At 33.4% G+C, this 26,527-nt stretch overlaps 2 protein-coding genes across 2 annotated transcripts in view; one reads left to right on the top strand and one right to left on the bottom strand.

Moving 5' to 3' along the window:
• Positions 1–12,360, top strand: part of LOC128190389 (uncharacterized) — a 48,438-nt gene extending 36,078 nt beyond the window's left edge. Inside the window, exons 7-14 of the mRNA XM_052862425.1 lie at positions 1,496–1,643; positions 4,443–4,525; positions 5,934–6,158; positions 6,488–6,638; positions 7,592–7,667; positions 8,615–8,707; positions 9,080–9,288; positions 11,961–12,360. Of these exons, the coding sequence (XP_052718385.1) occupies positions 1,496–1,643; positions 4,443–4,525; positions 5,934–6,158; positions 6,488–6,638; positions 7,592–7,667; positions 8,615–8,707; positions 9,080–9,202 (899 nt within the window). The 3' untranslated portion in view covers positions 9,203–9,288; positions 11,961–12,360. The remainder of the gene's footprint in view (positions 1–1,495; positions 1,644–4,442; positions 4,526–5,933; positions 6,159–6,487; positions 6,639–7,591; positions 7,668–8,614; positions 8,708–9,079; positions 9,289–11,960) is intronic.
• Positions 12,361–19,900: 7,540 nt separating this feature from the next.
• The window catches only part of LOC128188227 (C-Maf-inducing protein-like), a 29,641-nt gene continuing 23,014 nt past the window's right edge, over positions 19,901–26,527 (bottom strand). Inside the window, exons 11-19 of the mRNA XM_052859153.1 lie at positions 26,435–26,500; positions 25,953–25,979; positions 25,707–25,863; positions 25,112–25,225; positions 24,786–24,926; positions 24,392–24,586; positions 23,930–24,035; positions 22,805–22,875; positions 19,901–22,512 (exon numbers count right to left, since the gene is read on the bottom strand). Coding sequence (XP_052715113.1) covers positions 22,459–22,512; positions 22,805–22,875; positions 23,930–24,035; positions 24,392–24,586; positions 24,786–24,926; positions 25,112–25,225; positions 25,707–25,863; positions 25,953–25,979; positions 26,435–26,500 — 931 coding nt within the window. The 3' untranslated portion in view covers positions 19,901–22,458. The remainder of the gene's footprint in view (positions 22,513–22,804; positions 22,876–23,929; positions 24,036–24,391; positions 24,587–24,785; positions 24,927–25,111; positions 25,226–25,706; positions 25,864–25,952; positions 25,980–26,434; positions 26,501–26,527) is intronic.

Genomic DNA, 26,527 nt, shown 5'->3' with positions numbered 1-26,527 from the left:
CGCCAGTCATTTGATTTACAGAAATTATGGTGGCATATTTCTTCCCCCAGTATGCAAAAAAATATCTTTAATAATAAGTTGGTATGCAAGAAAAATGAGATCAGCAGGCAGGTAGCATCTTTTTTTGAAAGTGGGGAGGGCAGACTTATCCAAAATCTTCACCCCCCCCCCCAAAAAAATAAACCCTCTAAAAATTCTAATCTTCAAAATCATAATCCGTAGGGGTGGATGGACTTCAATTTTCCTTTCATTTACTGCATGTTCCCAAAAGATGGAGGAAGCTTCTTCAAAAATCCAAATGTGAATGAAAGCGGGGTGGGGTGATGCTACATGGGTGGTCAGAATTCGTAATAATTCTAAATTTAAAAAAAAATACAGGTATCGCCCAGATACATGATTTAACCTGCAACTTATTAACGTCGACATGCTATTTTTTTTACCTGTTGACATGCAAGATTATTACTCGCATGCCAAAAGTATGTAATTTTTTTCTTTTTCCCTATACATTTCATTGAAAACAAGACTTAATTTAAACCCGTTTTTTGTTTGTTTTTTTTGGGGGGGGGGGTCAGATTTTGAAGTAATTTAAAGTAGATTAATATGCAAGCCGAGAAATCTTCCTTTGGATTGTGAATGTCAAATCTCAGGAACTGGAGGTCGGAAACATATTTAAACATAATGCAAAAAAAGCTAGAAATTTTTTTTAATTTATCAATCCAAGTCTTGAATCTTATATAATTTATGTCGACATGCGATATTTAAACAATAAAATGCTTTCTTCGGTGATTCATCCGGGATATGAGGGTAGCGACTCTGCAGAAAAAATACATAACCCGCGCTAGCGAGTTTTGTAAATTTTTTCTGCAACGATCGCGACTTTCAAAACCCACATGAATCATCAAAGAAAGCATTTTATTGTTTATATCAACATCTTTCTTTTAACTAATTACATGTAATAAATTGATTATGAAAAGTTAGTAAAATTCACTAAAATACTGTTAATGTACATAAGTACGTCAGCTAAAAGAAACAGCCAAATCGTCTCCTGACATCATTATGATTATGTCATGCAGTCCGCGATTTTTCTTAGGTCGCTGTAGGCTTCGACCAATCGATAAACAGGGCGTGTCAATTTCAGTCCTGTCAATTTCTCCGGCGTCAGTTTCAGCTGCTGTAGATTTCGACCAATCGATAAACGGGGCGTGTAGATTTCAGTCTGGCTGTTTCTGTAGAGCTATTTTCCGTAAGAAATAGAGGAAATAATACTTGGTAGATGTAAATATATAATTATATATCAATGTAACATATTTATCGACGTTCAACTCATTTATGTCTCTCACAAACCACTTACAAATAAGCAAGTTGCATGTTAATATATTTCTCGAATTTCGACTAACACTTTTGGTATCTGAGTGTTATTTTACGAATAACTTTTGTTCGACATAACAAAGTCACGTGGTTAGAAAATCATGTGACTTTGTCATATGACATTTAGCTATGGATGCGGCAAAATCGGTTGTGGTTTCGGTTTGTTTGCTGGGAGCTGTTTTGTCCCAGTCAAACTGGATATCACTCCAGGAGGCCAAGAAGTTGAATGGTAAAGCATGTTTCAAAAAAATGTTCCCAGAGGAGATCCGAGTGGGGTAAGAAAGTATTACGCAATTATAATATATTGCACCGAAAAGTCTGATGTACATGTAGTCATTGTAGACTCTCATAGACAGGTCCAATTATTAAATACAATCTTTGATTTAGGTATAAAGCTTGAATAAGCTATATAACTTTATAAAGCTATCCAGAATAGCGTGATAAAGTTATTTATTAAGTTTTTCACGAAAATGTTTATTACAGTGTAAGAAATTTAACAAAAAAATCACAATTTACTTACTACTCCCATTAGAACCCTCCCTGGACCATTAAAAAAGTAACCATACTTAAAATAAAGATCTAAGATTGCAGCTTAATATATTTCCATTGTTTGGGTAACTGTCCTCCACTATGTGCATTGAGGCATGAAATGGACACAATTTGATTTAGTAATCTTTTACATGCATTGTTTACAGAACAGTTCAAAGTTGAAAACGATCACTGCACTAAAGTGCAGTTTTATTATATACATGGTAAAAAAATTACACATTAAGAAATATGTATGACAAAATAACTAAATCAAGCTACTCTGAATAGCTGAATAAAGCTATATTTCTATAGTCTGTTCAAAGCTAAATATATATATGTATAGACTGTCCCAAGCTACATATCTATAGTCTGTCCCAAGACATTTGGACAATTTTTAATAAAAATACACATACCTGTGATAGTAATGCAATTAAAATAGATGAAAGGGAAAATATCCAAGATAAAATCATTCACATAGTATCATTTTTCACTCTGAAAAATTCACAAGAACAAAAACAAATTTCTTACGGAGAATGAGAATGGGAATGTTGACATCTTTTCTCCATTCGGAAGTCACTCGAAATACCTAGCACAACTTTTCAACATTATCATCTGGGTCTGTTGCAATGCAAAATCCCTATAGACATCAAACTTTTTAGCTGTGTATTATCGATAAAACCTGATAAGCTAGAGAGGGCAATTCAAAGGAGAAATCTTCAAAATTTTTCCTACTTTTGAATGAACATCATTTACTTGAAACAGGGAGGTATTTACAAATATTGAGTAATTAAGCAAAATGTGAATCAAGGATATCTTTGGATAGAGCTTAATTCAAGCTATGTAGCTAAATGAAGAGATTGTGATAATGTACAGGACTGATAGAGATCTGAAATTATTCATATTTTAAAACATTTAATGCTGTAAATATAATTATCATTTCTTCATTCTTGCTGTCTAAAAACTCCAAATGAGCTATGAATCTGTCCAGTCATATATCTACATTGTTTATACGCTTAATCCTTTCCTAATATGGTTTACTTTTAAGTTAGAGAAGATATATACTGTGCTGTTTTCCACCCTGTGCAGTATAAACTGAAATCTCCCCTACCCATGTAATAGAAACCTCAAGAATGTAATGTAACCGAATAGGAGAAATGATGATGGACCAAACACACCTTAGAACCCGAGCCTGCTGAATCTCTAGTCAGGTGCTCAACCTGTGATCGAACTTGACTCTGAGGTCGATATACAGCAATTTAGGGCTAGTATAGAATAAATATATATATGACTAATTTTTTACGAGGGATGCTTTAGGACATTCGGGAATCTAATATTTTTTCATGCAAATTTGATTGATTAATTTTGATATAATCCATAAGTATCAATTGTATCAATTATCAATTGTACATATAGACAAAAAAAAAATAGAAAAAATAATAAAGACATTCAAAAAGCCGATCAGGAACCTCTTCACTGAAATGAGGAAAAATCACATCAGGAAATCTTGAATTGTACCAGTATATGATCTTTGAAGTACTGGTACATCTATTTCCTCCATCTGACAAAAGTTCAATTTTGAGATTCTAGATATTACTAATGCCAGCAAAAGGAAGTCATAAACAGGAAAGTTTTATTCACATGATCAAATAGAATAATTTTTTTCTTTCATCGAGGTTTTTTGTACAGTGCATATGTATACAATGTATTCCTGTTATTTGATGATCAACACTGTGTTCTTGTAGCATGAGCCCACGCCCACATGAGTACATGGATTTGAGCACCCTACCCGAAAGCTGGGACTGGAGAAACATCAATGGGACCAATTACTGTAGCACCACCCGAAACCAACACATACCCCAGTGTAAGTCAAAAATCAGTCACAGGGGAAGATACCCCATCCCAATATCTATAGGGAAGATGCATAGATGACTGTCAATTTGGTTGACTGAAATAAAAACTTTATGTAGCACCACCCGAAACCAACACATACCCTAGTGCAAGTCAAAAATCAGTCACAGGGGAAGAAACCCCATCCCAATATCTAGGGATGATGCATTGATGACTGTCAGTTTGGTTGACTACAAAAAAAAAACATCTTTATGTACAAGCACAGAAGGTACATACACATGTTTTAAAAATTGGAAGATAAAATTTGGAAATTGTGACAATGCCAGTTTTAGATGATAATGTATGTGTGAAGTGCCCCTCATGCAATAAAGATGCCACAGTTTTCATCTGTGCCAGGCACGGGATGGTACTAAACAAACACTTCTTCAAAAAATTGAAGTTTCATTGTAAGGTAAAGAGGAAATTTATTGAAATCTGAATAAAATTTATGGATGTGCATGCTTTTGGAATATGAATAAAATTAACTTATGCAATTAAATCTAACTTTGAGATTCTTGTGAACTCACTAAAACAGTTTTAATTTCATGGAAAAATGTTGCAAATCATAATTTAAAGAAGTTTACAATGTATTAGTATACATTCTCCTAATTTTTAGATAGATTTATACAATAAGTTTATTTCTGACTCTTAATTTAAAGGTTTTTTTGCTCACTGAGATTAAGTCACAGGGAGCTATTATGCTATACCCTCGGTGTTGATGTCAGCGTCGTGTCCAGACCTGGTAAAAGTTTTTAGAGCAGGTCCTGTATCTAAGTTATTACTTTTCATACCTTCACCAAACTTGCATGATTGATGCACATCTGGACCTACTTATGGACTTGAAGGACTTGGATGCTGAATCTGGGTCATGAATTTCTGATGCTGGAGGAGGTGGAGGTTTTTGGAGCATGTTTAGTTTTTGGGGCAGGTGCCCTTTGATGACCATATCAAACTACTGGTCCTTACTTTACCAATCTTGCATGGATGGTGTGTCTTATGAAACTTATGCATTTGACAGGCTTGAATACTGAATCAGAGCCATAGGTTTTGGATGCTGGAGGAGGTTAAGATTTTTGAATTTGGTTAAATATTTTGGAGCAGGTGCCCTTTGATGACTATATCTTACTTATTACTGGTCCCAACTTTACCATGCTTGCATGGATGGTGTGTTTTATGATAATGATGCACTTGAAAGGCTTGAATGCTGAATCTAAGCCAAAGGTTTTGGATGCTGGAGGAGCTTAAGGTTTTTAGTGCAGGTGCCCTTTGATGGCCATAGCTTAGGCCACACCAATAATTTCTTGTTCATTGGATCCCGCACACTTGTATTCTAATAAACTTGTACAAATAATATTATATATAAGATATATAATATCATATTAAATTAATTTCCCTCATTTAGGAAATTTTGCTCTGTTTTCTGTTCCATTTCCGGTCTATTTTTCGTATTTTAAATAGTTTTATTTTATAAATGAAAAACAAGTAGAAGAAATATAATAGTCCGCACAAATTTATTATTTGTTTGCTGCCTAAAAACTTTGCCTACAAAAAAATTTAATTTTATTATTAAATCCCTCGCCTGTTCGTATTATTTAAGGAATGAATTTAATATTTATTTGTTTTATACGATATAAAATGGTTTTGGGCAGTTTACACTTTTTAAACCAATAAGCAGTTTATAAAAAAGCGTAAACTGTTTCAAACCAATTTGATATCGTATAAAACTAATAAATATTGAAATCATTGCTTAGAATTTAATTTTTTACTCTTCATTGTAGATAAAAACTGTCATTTGACCTTTAAAATGACGTAAAATTGTACAAAATTCAAACGTAACGTCAGGCGTATTGATTCGTTTTTGGCGTTAGTCTTACTATGACATAGGCAACATTCTACAATATAAAATAATTTTTTAGCCAATCAGAAAGCGCATTACAACCAGAATTAAATTATTTTTCATTTGATGCTTGACGAACAAAAAATTATATTGGTGTGGCCTTAGTTACTACTGGTCCAATCTTCATCATACTTGCATAATTGGTGCATCTTATATTGTCTCAGACATTGCCTTGGGCCAATGAAATTATCAAAACATCCATAATAACCTGTTTTTCATGAGTATAAGTAACTTCAACCCTTGACTATTGCAGACTGTGGTTCTTGCTGGGGAATGGGGTCCACTAGTGCCCTGGCTGACAGAATCAACATCAAGCGGAAAGGGGCGTGGCCCTCCGCCTACCTCTCGGTGCAGCATGTGATAGACTGTGGGAATGCTGGAAGCTGCGAGGGTGGTGATGATGTAGGAGTGTGGAAGTATGCTCACTCCCACGGAATCCCCGACGAAACCTGCAACAATTATCAGGCCAAAGATCAAAGTAAAAAGACTCAATTAATATCAGCTGTCAATTTCAATCAAGGAAATGTCTTGCTACAATAATTTGGTATTCTAAAGGTGTTCTACAAAGTAATGTGTAACCTACTTGTAGAGGTAGCTTTAAATGAGGGTCTGATTTTGATATTTAGGATGTTAGGACAGGTTAGAGGTTTTTTTTGTAGTTTAAAGTGTGTCATATTTGATTTTCTTTGTGTAAATCTTTCAAATAGACTAACTTTCAGTGGCACTATAGTCTGAAATTATGGGCTTTTGAATTTTTTGGCCAAGATCAGCTATATAAGTATAAGAGCAATGTTTATTGAATTGTAGAATGTGATACATTCAACCAGTGTGGAACGTGTGTCACATTCGGCAAGTGCTTCCAGCTGAGCAACTACACCTTGTGGAAAGTGTCAGACTACGGAACTGTGAAAGGCAGGGATAAAATGATGGCAGAGATTTATAAAAATGGGCCAATCAGGTAAGGGAAGAAAAGTGCTGTAAACAACAAGTGTGGGAAAAACCTGAACAAAAACAAAACCCCTGCAGACTTAATCAAATGATGTAAACGTCTAGCACTTCAACCTGCACTTGTTTGTGTAATTTATTTAATGACATTTCAATTTGTGCAAAGTCACTTTTGTTTATAGATATCGTATATCCTATGAATGTTAACAAGTGCAAAAATCTGTTGATTACTCATGAATATAATATAAATGAATATTGTAAAACACAATTTTGATGCCCCATCAAATTGTATACGATTCAAAGATATATGAATAGTCTAATAAGTGGGATATCCCATGAATTTTCGAATTGTTTAGCTCACCAGAGCTGTTTGTCAGCCTGAGGAGTCTCTCTGTGTGTCTGTTCCTAAACATTTGACATTGAATTAAGAAACAAAACATTCACATATCTGTTATGAACTTTTCAAGCTGCATTGTGAGAAGTAGGAGATAGGTTTAATGTGGGAGATTTTAATTATTGAAGCCAAAATGGCAAGAGTGTTCCGCAAGATGTGGGAAGGTTAACTGGAATGCATTGATTGTAATAATAAGTAAACCTACTTTTTAAAATTTAATCAATAAAAGTGGCATACTTAGAAAATCCTAAGTGAATGTTGAAGCGAGATAGCAAGCAATGGCTATATCATTCGGACATCAATTTCAGCAATTGACAAACAAGCACAAAATTTACATATGGAATTTACTGATCATGTATAAACCATATTAGGTCAACTACAAACCATGTAACTTATAATCCCATGACAAAGGGGCCATTTCAAAAGTGAATAAAAATTTGAAGCATTACATTTTCATGTCATGATTATTTATTCTTTATTTTTGCTGTTATTTTATTCTTTGATTTATGACGTTTATACAATTGTGTTTTTTACTTCCACATAATTATAAACAGTGTTTTGCTTCATTGAAGTTGTGGCATTGATGCAACAGAAAAACTAGAGGCATATCAAGGTGGAATATACACAGAAAAGAAAATGCTCCCAGAGGTAAGAGAACTTTGAAATATGTTCTGGTTTATTTATTATTTTATGCAAATACGTTCATATTCTATTATTTTATGTTTCATTTCCTTGCCCAAAAAGTGACCTTGAATGTGTTAATTTTGCCCTATTTTTTTTTTTGTCCCCCGCCGAGCGTCCGTCCGTGTGTCCGTGGGTCTGTGTCTCCGTGCGTTCGTGTGTCCGTGCGTCAGTCTGTCACACTTTTTTGTAAGCGCTCTCATGCCTACAAATTTTGACGGATTTTCATTAAATTTATACCAAATGTTTATACAACTAATACTTTGGTCAAGTTCGAAAATCAGCATTGGTCGATACTTTTTGTTGGAGTTATGAGACTTTGACCACAATAATGACTCCGTTTTATCCAAAAATTGACCTTGTAAGCGCTCTCATGCCTACAAATTTTGACGGATTTTCATTAAATTTATACCAAATGTTTATACCACTATTACCTTGGTCAAGTTCCTAAATCAGCCTTGGTCGATAGAGTCAATACTAGTATACTGCTTGACCGGCGGGGGACCCAGGAATTCTATTCTTGTTTTTTAAAGAATGTATTTCAAGTATGATATATTGTTTTGCTTTTATTAAAATAAGTTTAAATAAGATACTAGTATAAACCAGTAGATGCAGATTTTCTTGAAATTCATTTAAAGTTTACAAATGTGTTACAGTACTTTTGCTTAAATATTTTCTCATAAAAATCAACAAGCCCATCTTTAGTAATACTTAATTGAGAATCATGATATAACTTTCTTATGATTTTTACAAAGTATAATGTTGAATTATGACAGTCTTTATTAAGAGCAATTTTATGCCCCTGTCTTATAAAATCATGAAAGAAATTACCGGTAGTAAAAAGCCTGTTGTTTCATAAATAATACATGTACAATATGTCATCAGATATTTATTTTATTTTTTCTGTTTCCAAGGTAAATCATATTGTGTCAGTAGCTGGATGGGGAGTGGATCCAGCCACAAAAACCGAGTTTTGGATCGTGAGAAACTCCTGGGGAGATCCTTGGGTGAGTGAATCACTGATGTGATGTACGGTATGTGCATCATGTGAATAAATTAGCAAATCAGTGTAGTCAAGTGAGCACATGTAATTGACAAAGTGTAGTCAAGTAAATACCCATGTGAATCACTAAAAGTGTGTAGTCTTATGAATAATAGGGTGAAATCAAGTGAAAAATTTAACCATATGTAGTCAATTAATTAACTATGTAAAATCAAATGAATGCCGAGAAATGCAATTTCTCGACCTCGGAGGTTATTCTGCAGCATTCACGAAAACTCGTACTTTATTTCTTTAAGTGAATACCAATTTTATGTTATCTATTTTAAAATTTTTGCTTGTGCTAATAACAACTGTTAAGGTTTTCTTTTTTGTGTAGGGAGAGCATGGATGGTTGAGGATTGTCACGAGTGCCTACAATGGAGGGAAAGGCAATGACTACAATCTGGCCATTGAGTCCAGGTGTGCCTATGGAGATCCCATCATTCCACCAGGATATTGAACCAGCAGAAAAACTTTCTCAATTATCTCTCAACAAAGAAGATGACTTGCAATTTTATCTCACTATTTGTCTAATTTCTAGTTTTTAGCTCACCGAGACGAAGTCGGGGGGAGCTTATGCTATACCCTCGGCGTCGGCGTCGGCGTCGGCGTCGGCGTCCGGACCTGGTTAAAGTTTTTGTTGCAGGTCCTGTATCTAACTTATTACTTGTCCTATCTTCACCAAACTTGCATGAATGATGCATCTGGACCTACTAATGGACTTGAGAGACTTGGATGCTGAATCTGGGCCATGAATTTCAGATGCTGGAGGAGGTTAAGGTGTTTGGAGCAGGTTAAAGTTTTTGTTGCAGGTGCCCTTTGATAGCCATTTCTAAGTTACTACTGGTCCAAACTTCACCAAACTTGCATAGATGGTGTGTCTTATGATACTGATGCACCTGACAGGCTTGAATGCTGAATCTGAGCCATAGGTTTCGGATGCTGGATGAGGTTAAGGTTTTTAGAGCTGGTTAAAGTTTTTGGAGCAGGTGCCCTCTGATGATTATATCTTACTTACTACTGGTCCTTACTTCACCAAACTTGCATGGATGGTGTGTCTTATGATACTTTTGCACCTGACAGGCTTGAATGCTGAATCTGAGCCGAAGGTTTCGGATGCTAGATGAAGTTAGGTTTTTCGAGCAGGTTAAAGTTTTTGTTGCAGGTGCCCTTTGATAGCCATTTCTAAGTTACTACTGGTCCCAACTTCACCAAACTTGCATAGATGGTGCGTCTTATGATACTGATGCACCTGACAGGCTTGAATGCTGAATCTGAGCCATAGGTTTCGGATGCTGGATGAGGTTAAGGTTTTAAGAGCTGGTTAAAGTTTTTAGAGCAGGTGCCCTCTGATGATCATATCTTAGTTATTACTGGTCCTAACTTTACCAAACTTACATGGATGGTGTGTCTTGTGATACTGATGCACCTGACAGGCTTGAATGCTGAATCTGAGCCATAGGTTTCGGATGCTGGATGAGGTTTAGTTTTTTTGGAACAGGTCACATGTTTAATATATGTAGGTAATAGCACTATTTCAAACTTGCATATATGATCTAACTATAATATAAATGAATGGCAGAGGTAGCTTCAGATGCAGAGCCTGATCTCCATTATCAAGGATGCTAAAAAATATATCTTAGTAATTTCTGGTCCTAACTTCACCAAACTTGCAAGGATGGTGCGTCTTACGATACTGATGCACCTGACAGGCATGAATGCTGAATCTGAGCCATAGGTTTCGGATGCTGGATGAGGTTAAGGTTTTAAGAGCTGGTTAAAGTTTTTAGAGCAGGTGCCCTCTGATGATTATATCTTAGTTATTACTGGTCCTTACATCACCAAACTTGCAGGGATGATGCATCTCATGATACTGATGCATCTGACAGGCTTGAATGCTGAATCTGAGCCATAGGTTTCGGATGCTGGATGAGGTTTAGTTTTTTGGAACAGGTTACATGTTTTATAGATAATAGCTTGCATAATTGATTTAACTATAATATAAATGAATTGCAGAGGTAGCTTCAGATGCAGAGCCTGATCTCCATTATCAAGGATGCTAAACCTCCTACCTCACTCAAACCTGCTTGATAGATGTGTTTGCTGTTAAATGATTTAACATGATTCCTATGATATAGTATTCTATGATATGATACACTATTGTTTTATATGATAGAATGTAATATCATACATTATATTGTAAAAATATTGTTATATGATATGATATGATATTGTATCAATTTTTTTGTACATTATTATATGATATTGTATTATGATATTGTTATGTATAGTATTGTATATTATTATACAATATTGTAGAATATGATATTGTATAATATATTATTTTATCGAATGATATTGTTTCATATTATATTGCAATATATGATATTGTATCATATGATACGATATTGTATATTATAATTATAGCATATCGTATGATACAATATTGTATAATATGATATTGGTTTATATAATATATTGTTATATAATACATGAAATTGTATTATATGATATTATAAGATATCATATAATATGATATTGTATAATATGATATTGTATCATATGATATGATATTGTATAAAATGATATTGTATTATATAATATCGTACTGTATCAGATGATATTGTATCATATGATATGAAACAATGTTTTATCAAATTATATTGTATCATATGATACAATATTGTGTATCAAATATGATACAATATCATACAATACAAAATTATACTATATTATACAATATAATATCATATGTTACAATATTGTGATGTATTATGTGATATGATATAGTATCAAATAATGCTATATTGTATTTATATTAGATATTATGATATTGTATTATGTGATTAAATACAATAATGTATAACACGATACAATGTCATATTATATGTTACAAAATCATATTGCATCAATATTTATTACAGTATTATATTGTATTAAATGATATATATTGTAAGTATCATTGGATGCAATATCATATTTTATATTATTGTATTGATAAACATTGTATCTTATAATAATGTATGAAATGAACATAGGATTATCATACAATTTTTTTACATATGATATACAATATTGTGTCAAAACAGTATCCATGAATATCCAAGATCATTAACTATGATTTTCATATCATATGATAAAGGTGGTTTTAAAGGTGATGCCTCATAAAGTTGATGCCTTGTCTCGGTGAGCTTTGTAATCTGTGATTACCTATGTTTGTACTTTGCTATTTTTCTGTACTTACAAAATCTGATAATTTATACTGGTACATTTTGATTTTTGGATTATGGATGTAACATGTATATGGTGAATTTGTTTTAGTCTACATCCATGGAAAAAAAAAGCATAAATGAAGTTATAGTAATGCTTTTCATGGTACATGTACTCTTTTGTTTTTGTTTCATTACACGGTTGTACACATGCTAGATGCTTTTTAGTACACAGTTTGTGATGTAGATCATACCGGTTTACTCCATGGTAAGGTGAAGATTGTTAACCAGAAATTTATTTTCAAACTTTTGTCTGATCATTGCAAAATGAAAAATTATTGGTAAATTGTAAAAAGTATTTTATATACTGGTATATGTAAAAGTTAAAAATAAAGTTGGTATTTTTCAATGGTTCTTTGTTGTACATGCATTTCCAAAGTTTTTTAAGCCAGCTACTGTGTCATTTTAATCAAATTGCCAAAGAGCTATAGATCTGTACCTCTTCAGGAAAATTTTCTTATAGAGCTATAGATCTGCAGCGAATTGCCATACTGTCTGCTTATTTTTCCTTTCTTCTCCAAAACACTAAGCCAGTAAACTAAAATCACAGAAGTACATTACCCATAAAACAAATCAATTTTGCTCAGTCACTTACCAATTGCACAATAACTTGCCCACTTTATATAGTCATGTATATATGTATCTTTGAATGCACGATTCAATTTTGTTCAATGGAAAGGGCCATACTCTTCTATATGTCATACCTCTTGTTTTGTAAAAAAAAAATATTAACCTTTGTAAATCTTGGAGCCAATATCAAACTAAAACATAACATTTATTATAAGAAGTCTTTTCTGATGAGTAGTTTGTTTTAACTGCAACTAATGTGTATTGAGTAAGTAATATAAGAGAAATACAGATATAGGCAAATTTTTGAAAATAACAATTACTCTTTACACCCCCCCCCCCCATATGAATTGGTAAATAAATTGTTTAAATAATCATAGGGAATCGAGTACCAATATTTCAAAGCTCACCGAGACGAGGCATCACCTCTCTGAGACTTGGAAGTATTTCATAAACAAGAGGCCCACGGGCCACATCGCTCACCTGAGCAACAATATGTATAATAAAATCAGCTTCATGGAGTCAAAATACAAAATATCTGAACAATGTGGTTTAATACTTGTAGATCCTATACAAAAAATCTGTTTCCCCCTGGATACTCTTATTTTTATAATCAAGTCCCTTTTCTAACAGGATGATTTTATAGTCATATCACATTCAGCTTTGCAGTTCTCAAAAAGACCATTTACAATTGTTTATACACAGGATATAAACCTACATCAAACTCTGAACCCCTTGTGGGCCCCAATAATCGTCCAGGGGCCAAAGTTTAAACAATTTTAAAGAATCAGCAATATATAAAAATGCTTGCATATAAGTAAAAGCATATATAATGTTTCAGTTTTTGTGAATAATTAAAATGTTTTCCTTTGTACAACTGAATCCCCAATGTGGCCCCAAAGTACTCCTAAAGATTGTGAATTGAACAAAGAAATTGGGCGCACAATATTATAAGTTTGCAGGAATCATCGACACGAATCAATAGTGATTTAAATGTCTATAACCTGGAAAGGCTATGTACAGATTTGAACAAAAATTAATTACTCAAACTATATCATGTTGAGGGTTGAAGTACATGTCTATTTCGGCAATTAAAAAAACCTCACAAGCTTTCTAAAAATGGCAATGAGAGGGTTAACCGATAACTAGTTATATTGGAAATGTTAATGCATACATATTTTAATTCATTTATTTCGTATATCTTAATAAACTAGTAATAAGAACAGAAAATAGTGTTTATACGTTAGAAATCAATAACAGCAAATTAAAATATACCGGTATTCTATAATTCAACATCATGTTATATCAACATAATTTAAGAACAAAAAAAGTTTAAAAAAAATAAAATGAAAAAGGAGTCACCGGTAGGATTTGAACCCCAAACACCGCATGTATGTATTCACTAATCCAGGACGAAACCACTGAGCCATGTGTGACTTAACAATATGCGGTATAAAGTATTGTTTGAAACAACATTGCTATATCCATGGACTTTGTTTTTTTTATCCTCCCAAAAATATTTTGAAAAAGTACATAATTAGTCATCTCTGGGTCATTTCTCCATCTTTTTATAAAAAAATCTTTAATGTTGAAATATGTAATCTTTGCACTTTTCAAATTTGTGGAGAGAAGACCCAGAGACAATAAAATCATTTAAAAACAGCTGTAAATAAGTATGATTTTGCATGAATTGCATCGTGTTGCTATATTTAGACCCATATTATGATAAAACCTTTTGCATTACAAACATTTTGCTACCCATTCCACGTCCAGCAGAAACCAAATAACGGTTATGATTCAGAAAATCTGCCAAATTAATTGATGAAATTTCCACTCTCCTTGTGCGCCCAGATTCCTGCCGAATCTACATCTTAAGCGCCCACTTTCTTTCAATCTACACTATCTGAAGTTGCATTCACTAAAGTTACAGCTTTTCTAGGCAAATGTTTTTTAGAAAAAGATTTAAAGATATTTTTCTATATATTCCTGTGTAAAAATTTGTCTCCCCCCCCCTGTGACCCATCCTACCCCCCGGGAATCATGATTTGAATAAACTTGAAATCTCACTACCTGATGATGCTTCCAAACAAGTTTCAGCTTTCCTGCCCAAATGGTTCTTGAGAAGATTTTTAAAGATTTACACTACATATTCCGATGTGAAAAGTCCACCCCCTCCCCAAATTGTTGCCCCACCGAACCCCTGAGTGTCATGATTTCACAACTTTGAATTTTCACTACCCGAGAATGCTTCCATACAAGTTTCAGCTTTCCTCAGCCAGGCCTAATGGTTTCTGAGAAGATTTTTAAAGATTTACTCTACATATTCCTGTTGTAAAAATTTGTCCTCTCCCCTCGTTGTGGCCCAACCCCACCCCCAAGGGTCATGATTTCCACACCTTTGAACCCTCACTACCTGAGAATGCTTCCACACAAGTTTCAGCTTTCCTGGCCTAATGGTTTCTGAGAAGAAGATTTTTAAAGATTTACTTGTGTGGAAGCATCCTCGGATAGTTTAGATTCAAAGTTGTGAAAATCATGACCCTCGGGGGTAGGGGGGGGGGGTCGATTTTTTACATATGAATATATAGAGTAAATTTTTAAAAATCTTCTTCTCAAGAACCATTTGGCAAAGAAAGTTGAAACTTATGTGGAAGCATCCTTAGCTGGCATAAATTCAAGGTTGTAAAAATCATGACCCTTGGGGGGTAGTGTGGGGCCACAATTGGTGGGGGGGGGTCAAATATAAATATTTAAAAATCTTCTTCTTAAGAACCATTTGGCCAGGTAAGCTGAAACTTATATGGAAGCAACCTCAGGTAGATTTAAGGTTGTGAAAAGCATGATTTTCCCTCCCTTGCATAAGTTTGTGACTCCTGAGGGTAGGGTGGGGCCACAATGGGGTTCGAATTTTTACATAGGAATATATAGAGTAAATCTGTAAAAATCTTATCAGAAACTTTTAGCAAGGAAAGCTGAAACTTGTGTGGAGGCATTCTCAGGTAGTGTAGATTCAAAGTTGTGAAAATCATGACCCCCAGGGGTAGGATGGGGCCACAATGAGGGATCAAATTTTTTACACTGGAATATATAGAGTAAATCTTTAGAAATCTTCTCAGAAACTTATCCGTATCAGCCGGGGGATTCTTTTAAATTGTGTTGACTTTGGCCCCTGTACAATTCTTGGGCTACAAAAGGGGTTCAGAGTTTGATGTAGGTTTATATCCCATATACATTAACAATTGTTTAAGATCTTTTTGAGCACTGCCTTGCTCAACATGTGTTATTACTATAAAATTATCCTGTTAGAAAAGGGACTAGTGATAATAAGAATTAGAGATGGATTTTTATTTACATAGGATCTACATGTATTATACAAAATTGTCCAGATAGTTTGTATTATAATTCCATTTATCTGATTTTATCATAGCTATTGTTTCTCAGGTTAGCAATGTGGCCCATGGGCCTCTTGTTATCATGTGATACACTATTCATCATAATATACAACAGGATATTGTAATCTGATTCAATAAAATATAGTATCATATGATATCATGGTAGCCTATAATATAATATTATATAAAACAATTATTTTCATAATTTTTAGTGGCTGAAAGTACATTCATGTGGTGTTCATCCTTTTCCAATATTGATGTGAAAGTGCATCTGTGGAATGTGATATCACATGACTCTGCAGTATCAACTAAATAGATGTTGTAAAGACAAAATGCCAAGGGGAATTACTTAATTGCACCATACTGAAATTAATAATGAACAAAATGATGGCCATCAAAGGGCACCTGCTCTAAAAACTTTAACCTACTCCCAAAACCTTACCCCCCTCCAGAATCTGAAGTTCATGGCTCAGATTCAGCATCCAAGTCTTTTAAGTCCATAAGTAGGTCAAGATGCATCATACATGCAAGTTTGGTGAAGATAGAACAAGTTGTAACTTAGATACAGGACCTATTCCACGTGCTAAAAAGGCCAGTCTTTTGAAAATGAAAAAAGAAAATCTCAAACTAAAGTTTTAACATTTATTATCAGATTTGACAATTAACATATGAAAAAGCACGCAACATTCAAGTAAAGCAAAGTAGCTATGACAATTCTATGTGGATTCTTATGTCTTAACTGCCTTTACTTGGTAACAATGACATGAAATTAAATATACTTGTTGAAAATTTAGAATCCTTGTATTAATTGAATATATTCAATGAATTGATTGGGCATGGTTTAAACTGACCAATGTATACTTTGCAGATGACCATTCCAACATACTCAATTGCTTCAGCAAAGATTAAAGCTATCAAATCATACTGTTATAGCCATTTCTAATATTTTAAAAAAAAAGACCAAAAAAAAATTCAGTCAAAATGACATTACAAATGCATTGCTGGAGAAAGAAAAACTTTACAGCAACTATGTGTACTTACATATAGAAAACCTGCTTGTTGTGAAGAATATTACAGTCCATTTTAAAATTTGTTCATGAAGGAGCAATATTATATCTATCATCAGTCACCATAACTTAAAATTTACACTGCACTGGAATGGCTAAACAACAGTTATCACAGAAAAAAAACATTTAAACTTGATCATGGCACTCTCAGATGTACATAAATGAAAACACTGGGTAAAGGTCAATTCTTGTGCACCTACAACATTGTGTATCAGTGCAGTCAACACATGCAATTTTCCAGTCGTTTTTTATCCAATTTGCTTCAAATTTCTATCATACGTAGCCGGTGTTGAGATCAAAATAGAAAAGTCAAATAGAAACCAAAAATTAAAATTCAGCTTGAATTGCCAATTTCAAAGTTACCATCTCTAGGTCAACAAGACAAGAAATGTCTAAAAGGGTCTCAAAAATGTGTTTTTTTTCCCTGTCAAATTAGTAATAAACCAGCTTTATTTAAATGCTTGGACAAGTTGGATAAAATCAAATGAAACAATTGCTTTGTGTGGCCGCACCTTGTTGTTTGTCCCGACAGTTATACCAAATCTGAACTGACAGAATTTGAAGAGAAATTGCTGTAGTTCTAACTTTTTCAAATCTAATGCTGTTAACACTTGGTGGAAGTCTCAAGTTAACTTCTCATGACATGAAAATTCACACCACTTTTATGACTTTTATAAATGACCTTAGGACATTATTTAGGAAAGCAGTTCTAGTATGAAAAACTATTACATTGCAAATTATTGAAAGTTCAAATATTGATCATAAATACATGTATGAATATATTCGTAGTAGAAGCCCTTTGCTATTAAATGACAAAAAAATTGAACTGACGTATGGATTAATTTGCTTATATACATTTCATGTTGCATTTTGATTTTAAACTATATAAATAATGCAGATGCTCAAATTTACATATTCCCTTTTCATTGTAACAATGCAAATTTTGGAACAGTTTTTCCAAAAATCTACAAAAATTTCATTTGCTTAGACATAGATTAAGTAGGCATGGGATACTTCATTTTGTAACATACTGTCATAGAAATAACCCCAACTTTAATTTTTTTGTTCTCCATATATTTGTTGTGCTGCATGCTAAACCAAGCTAGTGTTAATTTGTAATCTAGAAAGAGTTAAAGCCCAGTAGGGGCTTTTTTCAATTTAAAACACTTTCATGATTTTTAAATTCATTTTATGGCAAAATATTGTAAAGAAGATGGTGAAATACAAAAGCACAAATGCCCATTAGTTTAATCATAAAATACAATTTAAATTTAATTTTTTCCATTTCTTTAAATCTATTGATAATTTTTTAATGTATAGTGGGTCATCTCTCCACGTTTTTTTGTTGATTGAAATGAGTTTGTTTTCCATTAAACCTTAAAAAGCTTACTTAGACTTGGACAAAAATATGGAGTACAAACAGTCTCTACAGGATAAAAGGCATTAAAGTTCTGAAAAAAATGACACTTTTTTGAGGTTTTGATATGCATACGCATGCAGTTAAAATCAATATATTCCAAGTGCTGTAGATTCCTTATTTTTTTTTATTTTAAAATTCTGCAATTCAACCATTTTGCATCAAATAGCAAGATTATAAAATCATGAAAAACGAAATTGTTATTATAGATTCATTTAGTTTACATCTGTCAGTAAAATAAAAGCGAGATTTTAAAATCTGCGAGATGTGCCTCTTGGGAATTTGTGGACATTAATTCCTCGCGTTTAATAAGAAATTTACAGTAATAAGCATATTAAAGGGTTACAAATCGTTGTTATGTTTTGAAAAATTTTTCATAAAATTTGCTGATATTTTCATTTTACAGTATCTTCCCCATCTTAATATATGCATTTTACATGCCTTATTTCCCCATCGTCTTTTGAGAATTGTTTTAATTATGATGTATTTTCTTCTATATTAATATCTCCATACCTCCTTAACTATGTAAAATGGTTTTCGCTGCATCAGTTGTATTTCTACAAGAAATTACAGCTTTTGCCCGTTAAATTGCTGTAGTTCCACAAAAAAGTAATAAAAATATAATGAGTTTCTAAAATAATCTGTCAATATACCTGTAAAAGTTTATGAACACAAGAAGCAGAAAAATGGATGGTCAAAATCTACACAGAATTATTTGAATGTGGAGATAAATACAGAATGAGAAAAACACTGGGTGGGATATATTATATACATAAATAAATGTTATGCTTTAATGATCTGTACATAAAAATTGCACTCAACTTGGGTTTCTAATCCAACTTTGTAACTACACATCAACTTGACAATGTACAAACTACAGGGCCATACTGCTGGTACAGCACTTAATGGCCAACAAACAAATAAACACATTAATTTATTGCCCCCATCACAAAATATGACCACATTTCTCATCAACTCTCTAAAATCCAAACTTATTAACACTATAGAAATCATAAATATTCAATTTGGTACAGATAAATAAGGCACCATACCAACTGATGTAGAAATTTGTAGATTACAGAGAGAATGACTCGAAATGCAACATTTGACTTCATGCACGTGCCAGTAAAGATTACAATAATTCTATTCACATGGCTGGTCCTGTAAATTTAATGTAAGCCACTGTATAGAGAGCAATGCGCATTACTCTAGAAAAATTCTTATCATTTTATATAAAAAGTCAAAAACTGGAAAAATAGATTTTTTTGCCTTCAGGAGATCATGAACATTTTAAAGAATACATATAGTAGATATGAATAAGTTAAACAACTTTAAAATAAAACTAGAAAAAACAACTAAAAATTGCACATGTATGCATGTCACTGATGTAGATTTTGATGTTTCATTTACTTTTTTTTGGGGGGGGGCTCATAGAATCATAGAATACTTTGCGACTTTATGAAAGTAAATTCTTCCACAAAACTTAAACATATTTGTATGATGCAAAGATTTCAACCTACCCTTTTAAACTCACCAGGAGCTGAAACAGAGGGTGCTGGTTTAAAATACATGTACATGTACACGAGTTGTAATACAAGCAGTGTACTGTAGTTGCACTAGCATCATGTTGCTGTAATCAAACAGGCACTAATTCAGAAAACTAGTTAAAACATGTATATAAATAACTTTAAATAACATTATCTGTGTAACTATAATTAAAAACAAACAAATAAATGATCGACTAATCATACACACTAACAACACAAAAGGAAACCGTCAACTTTTGTATAGTGTTGAAAATACTGCATCTCTCACTGAATATACTTCAAGACTAGAATCACATATTAACAAAAATTTAAAACATGAGCAATTGAAGACAATATAGAGCAACGAACAGACATAATGCTTACAACAGGAGACTCATAGGCCCAACAGCTCACCAGACAAACCTCATATATCCAAGTCTGCACAACTCGTGAGCTTTCTCTGTCATAAAGATCTCACCCAAATGAACTTAATAGCAATTTAAATTCATTTAATACCCTTATTTTTCATTAATTATTTTAGAACTGTGTCTAATAAATATTTGTTGGATTAATGCTAGTATTCATAAAAAATGCTGGTTAGGCAGTGATAAAAACATAATATATGCATCATTAGTTTTACTGTAAAAGTTTTGATTAACATCCAATTGCTAGCTTCTGAAATACTGAAGAAAGAGTTTTTATTATTTGAGAAAGAGATTCAGACAGGGTAGGATTGAATAAACCTCTCTGTGTGCAGGTTCTGGAGAAAGGAGGGAGGAACTTGACTGACATATAAACACACAGCAGACCATACTGATCACAAGATCTCCTATAGCCATTGTGACTACAACAAGCCAACAAAGTGGTGGAGTCACAGCATGCTCTTATCTGAACCATTTCAAGATAAATTAATTGTACAAGATTAAACTGATTCATCACTTTAACAGTTACAATAGATACCATTTTCTGTTCAACAGACTTGGGTCAAGACAATGCATGACATGAAAAGTCCTGTTTAATTTGCTATGTCACTGATCTTACTATGCACCAGTACGTGGCGCCGTTATTCACTGCAGCTTTACCTATCTATTTCCCCCTGTACTGATCAGTAAACCAAGACATTCAATAAACATACAAAACAATCTTAAAGCAAAAAAATCCCCCCCCCCCCCCCCCCCCCCGACTTTTCATCACATACTGATCATTTATAGATCAGTGCATGAGGAACATGCTTTCAGGGCATTTTTCTTTCTTCAAAGTTTCTGGTGAATGAAGGTAAATTCCTACTTAATTGATAATCCCTTAAATTCTTGATTTTATCAATAATGAGTGGTACAGTTAAGAAAGAAGTATTTGGCCCCATTATTAATTTCCTGTATAGGTCACTTTATGGAAATTGAATTCAGTAGATATCAAAAGTATTCTTCTTTTTCTAAACAAAAAAATAAATAGATATATATATATATATATATATATATATAGCACACCCAAAGTATCAGCACCAAAGAAGGAAAGATCGAATTTATCATATATCACAGAAATAAAATTAGGTGTGTAAAAAATGCTAGAGGGTTAATATATACAGCTCAAAAACATTACACACTTAACAAAATATTCTTCAACTAAAAACTTCCAAATAATTGTCATTAACAACAGGATGTATTGATATCCCCATATCAAAAACAACTTCAAAAACAATTTAGTGCAAAGAAATTTGAACTATTTTTTAGGCTTTTAAGCCAGGGAAAACCTGAATGGAAAAAAAAATAACCCTTGTGGACTTTACCAGTTCAGACAGAAAAGATTGTATGACAGATACACAGGAGGAGTTTCCTGTGATGGATTCACCTAATGGGCACCACTTCATGCATTCACACAGTATGATAACCACGAGACATTTTTCCCCTATTTTGCTTCTAAATATATATGGCAAAATAACAATTAACAAGCAGGAACAAATGACAACAATGGTTACTGAAAAAGCACATTATGCAAATAAGTAAAGACATTGTCATTTTCTTTATCTCCATATAGAAGTACATGTGTATATATATAAAGATTTATAAAGTTGAACTTCTTCTCTCCATGAATATAACATGTGTAATGTAGAGGAGCATCCAATATACTTCCTGTTTGTTTCCCCCGCTGTAGCAGCACAAGATGGAGCCAAACACAGAGTCTTTTTTCTCTTCTCCTTCAAGGCATACCATGGGTCCCTTGTTTTGTTCTGTATGAAAGTTTGACTGAAAATTGTTCAACATGCGTGAATCAATCTGAGAGCCACTTGCTCCTGCCGGCGCCAACATCTGATCATGTGACCTGTGTACGAGATGACAACGTTGCGGCTTGCTGCCTGCCACACTCTCACACAACAAAAGATGGTCACATGCAGCAATGATGAGAAAGGATGTTTGTTGTTTTTTGTTAGTTTTGTTTTGTTTGTTTTGTATAACATAGACACCGCAGATAAGAGCGTAATCACCAGGCGTCCGTGTATCTCACATCACACTCCTGTAATGCCGGCAGCTTTTCCTACAGAAAAGAAACATCAAAGTAATTTCCTTGATCTATTGCCTGACCTTTGTCACATGAGCCAGGAAGCTTAACCTGTGGAATCATCACCTATCCTAGGGGGCCATCATCCATCATTTGCATTTGTAAACTCTTATCCCAGCAATGAATGTAAACACATGATTTTTACTTAGACAACAAATTTTTTTAAACAAAATTATTCATCCATTCTTATAGAACTAATGAAAACTAAGTGCCTAGATAATTGATTGTTGATAAAGTAATGAGTTTGAAGCCATCTTGATGATCTTACCACTAATCCTTCAAATGTTAACTTGGATAGGCTGGTGCTGTTCAGATTGAGTTTTCTGAGATTCTTCAATGCTACAATCAAAATACAGGTTCATAAATATATTTTACAACAATTGTTTGGCTACAATGCAATACAAGTATAGCTATACTACCTCAATGTTCAATCTAATGTTCAGTCTATTTTTTCATTTATTCATTAACAAGTTCTCCAAAGTGTGTACCTATATAACATTTCTAACTGATCATACACATGTTTAACTATATTTCTTCCATTTTAAAATGTTTTAAGAATTAATCCATCTTGAGTTTCTTCTGAATTGTTTTTTATGAATACATGTATATATACACACATAACATTTATAAAGGGAAAATAGGGTTAATATTATTTTCACGCTCATCCTAATGCTTAAAACTTAAAATTAGACTAAAAGATTTCTTCTGTATTTTAGTGTCAAGTACAGAGGTTGCCAGCAATATTTGCTCCTATTATGTTGCCACCCATATGTATAACCAAAAAGTTTCAAGGTCTGTTCTCTTTACTAGGGAAAATTCTGCTGAATAATTTCTAATTATCTCCCCTTGAGAGACAGCGTGGCCCATAAGTTTAACAAATTTGAATCCATTTAATCCAATGACGCTTTGTGCCAAGTTTGGTAAAATTGGCTCTGTGGTTCTGGAGAAGAAGTAAAAAATGTAAAAAGTTAACAGACAGACGAATGGATGGACAGACTGACGCAGGACAAAAAGTGATCAGAATAGCTCACTTGAGCTTCAGCTCAGGTGAGCTAAAAAAAAAAAACAATGTTACATGCCTGATAATACTGAATTACAACAAATGTTCACTATGTGGTGTAAGTGTAGAAAATTTTATTTCAATCTATCATTAGGGCTAGCTAAATTTTGTGAGCAGAATTTTAAACTTTATTTACATCATCTATCGCTATTAGCAACTAAAATAAATGCACATGAAAATGTGCATTTAAATGTTATCACAAAACAACAACATAAATGCACACAAATGCTGTCATAAAAAACTCCAAAAATTAATGCACTTGACATGAAATCATTTTTGAACAAATTAATTAAACAAGCAACAACATGTGAGTTGATCTGTTTGATTACTCACTGGCTAAGCAGGACAGCCCCTTGTCTGTGACAGGCGTCTCACACAGATTGAGAACTTGCAACTTCTGTAGATACTCTGATATCAACTGGAGACCATTGTCACCAAACTAATAATACAAAGGAAAATAACTCTGACTTTTCCTCAACAATCCATGGAGTATATGAATACGATAAATAAATTGCAATGATTGACAATCAGTTTCTTTTTTTAATGAAAGGTCCAAGGCAAACCAATATCAAGAAAAAATATAAAAATTATTTTTTCATAAAAGGCAAACCAATATTGAGCACAAATATAAACATTATTTTTTCATAATGATTAAAACAGATATTAGAAAAAAAACCTGGTTTTAAACAGTGATTGCTTTTTTAAAAACATTACTATCATACAATATTGTAGATTATTATCTAATTATCAATTTAATAAATTTTAATTATTCTTTAAATATGATATCAATCTTACCTGTGTGGACCAGAGGTTAAGGTAGCGGAGTGATGGTAGCTTGATCAGATCATTAGCACATGCACTCGTGACGTGTGTGAATGCTAGACTCAGACATTCCAGGTTGCCAAAGGATCCGGAACTCAACATCTTGGCCAGGTCTGAGTCTGTGGATTTGGATGGCAGGGTCAGTTTCTTTGGTCCTCCTTTTTGTTGCTGCAAAATAAAACACCCAAAAACCCATATAGTGATTTCTATCCTATGACATAACATGTCATGGCTTGTTAGGTTCAAGATTCAAGATTTTGTCAGTTGTTAAAATGCCAAATAAAAATAGTAAGGCTAAATCAACCCAGCAAAATCCTGTGTCCTGCTTGAGTTTACAACATCCCAACTTGCTGATTGATGTACTTACTAGTTCTCGCAGAGCAATCTGTCGCTCACACAGCTGAGCGTACATCCGCTTGCCTTTACATGTGCTCTGAAGCGTGGTCACCATTTGTAGTTTGAGGTCCTCATTATCCACCACCTCCAACTCTAACATCGCACAGAGCACCTGTCAGGTAAACAAAATCAGAAATCACAAAACCGTCCTTACCTAATCAGGAGTTACTTTCCTTTCCTTGTCAAATTCACAATCTACTGTCACCAAATATGATTTCTGAAAATTCTTTAACAGGAGTTTTTTCACCTCACTCTTAAAACTCAGTTATAACAAGTTTTCCATTAAGCTTGACAAACCTCCATGGCTGCCTCATTTTCCCTTAATGCCAGTAACATCACTGGACCAATCATCTTGTTCAACTCTGTCAGAAACTTCTTCCTCTTGCAGCAACATCTGATCAGACTTTTCAACTAGAAATATCAAAATTTTAAGGTTGAAAAAAAAACCCCATATACAATCCATTACTCTCAAATAATTGAAATACACAATTGTTTTTGCTAGTTATAAAAAATGTTTTTTTTCTTTTTTTTAAAGGTACAGACTAGAAGGAAATCAATTTATAATAGGTGATAGGAATAAGTAAACTTGAAAGGAAATTCAAAATTTCTTTTTAATACCAGTACTTGTTAAACCACTAAGTTTCATTAAAACTTTATGACATCTTAATACGTTGCTCATTTCAAGATCACATCCAATCTCATCAAATTGAGATATTCTGAATCTACCATTACTTCTTTAACATCATCAATGTTTTTTTTCATTGGTTAATTAAGAGGTCAGTCTGCCATATCCTGTAATTTTTTACAGCTGTACATTTAATATCGTTGGTGAATCGGATTTTATGATATCTCAATGTTATCAGAGTTAATCATCAGTGAATATGCTGTTTACCATGACCCCCCACAGCTCCCCCTCATCGTCACACCCTATCGTGCCCGGGGTGTACAGGTGGAACCAGCCCTCCTTGCCCTCGCGGATCCCCAGGATCGTCTGGTGGACGTCACACTTTTCATCAGATGCTATGTTTCTCAGCACACTCTTCATTTTGCTGTTAACAAAGTACCATTCATGAACTTAATGTTCAGAGTATTTCAAAATATCTTAAACAAAATAAAAAGATCATCAAACAATACTTACGATGTAAAAAGCTCATTTGCAAGTGCACTGAAATTGAACAAAAAAACCAGTGATAAGACTAGAATAGCAGAGAGGAAAAAATCATAATACTTTGCCTGCAGGAATAATCAATAAACTTATGAATTAAGGTAGTGCATTTCAAAAATAATCAACATCAGACTACATTACACATCCACAGATAACAGATGTCATGATCAAAATTTAATACCGGGTACTCCGACTTGAAACTCAATTTCAAAGAACAAGTTGGCATTATCAAGATCTTTTATACTGATTCCTTTTAAAATCCACTTAATATATTTAGGTGCTGTTTTTGCAGTTTCAATTAATGTTTCTTTTTCTAGAGTTATGCCATGATTACCAATAAAATACTTGAATTTAAATAAAATATATTCTGCTGTCTTTTATTTCATCAAAAGTTTATTCCAGTTTATTTCAGTTGCATATCCAATCACAAAATATGGATTCAAAAGGTGCCTTACTCATTTGGGAAAGGAATTGGTTGAAGAAGACTGCCCAACACAAGACGCCAGTCTGCGAACCCTGACCTACAAAACACACACACATTCTACAGC

The sequence above is a fragment of the Crassostrea angulata genome, chromosome 6 (genome assembly GCF_025612915.1).
Source record: "Crassostrea angulata isolate pt1a10 chromosome 6, ASM2561291v2, whole genome shotgun sequence".
Taxonomy (NCBI): Eukaryota; Metazoa; Mollusca; class Bivalvia; order Ostreida; family Ostreidae; genus Magallana; species Magallana angulata.
This window is presented reverse-complemented; position numbering and strand designations above follow the sequence as displayed.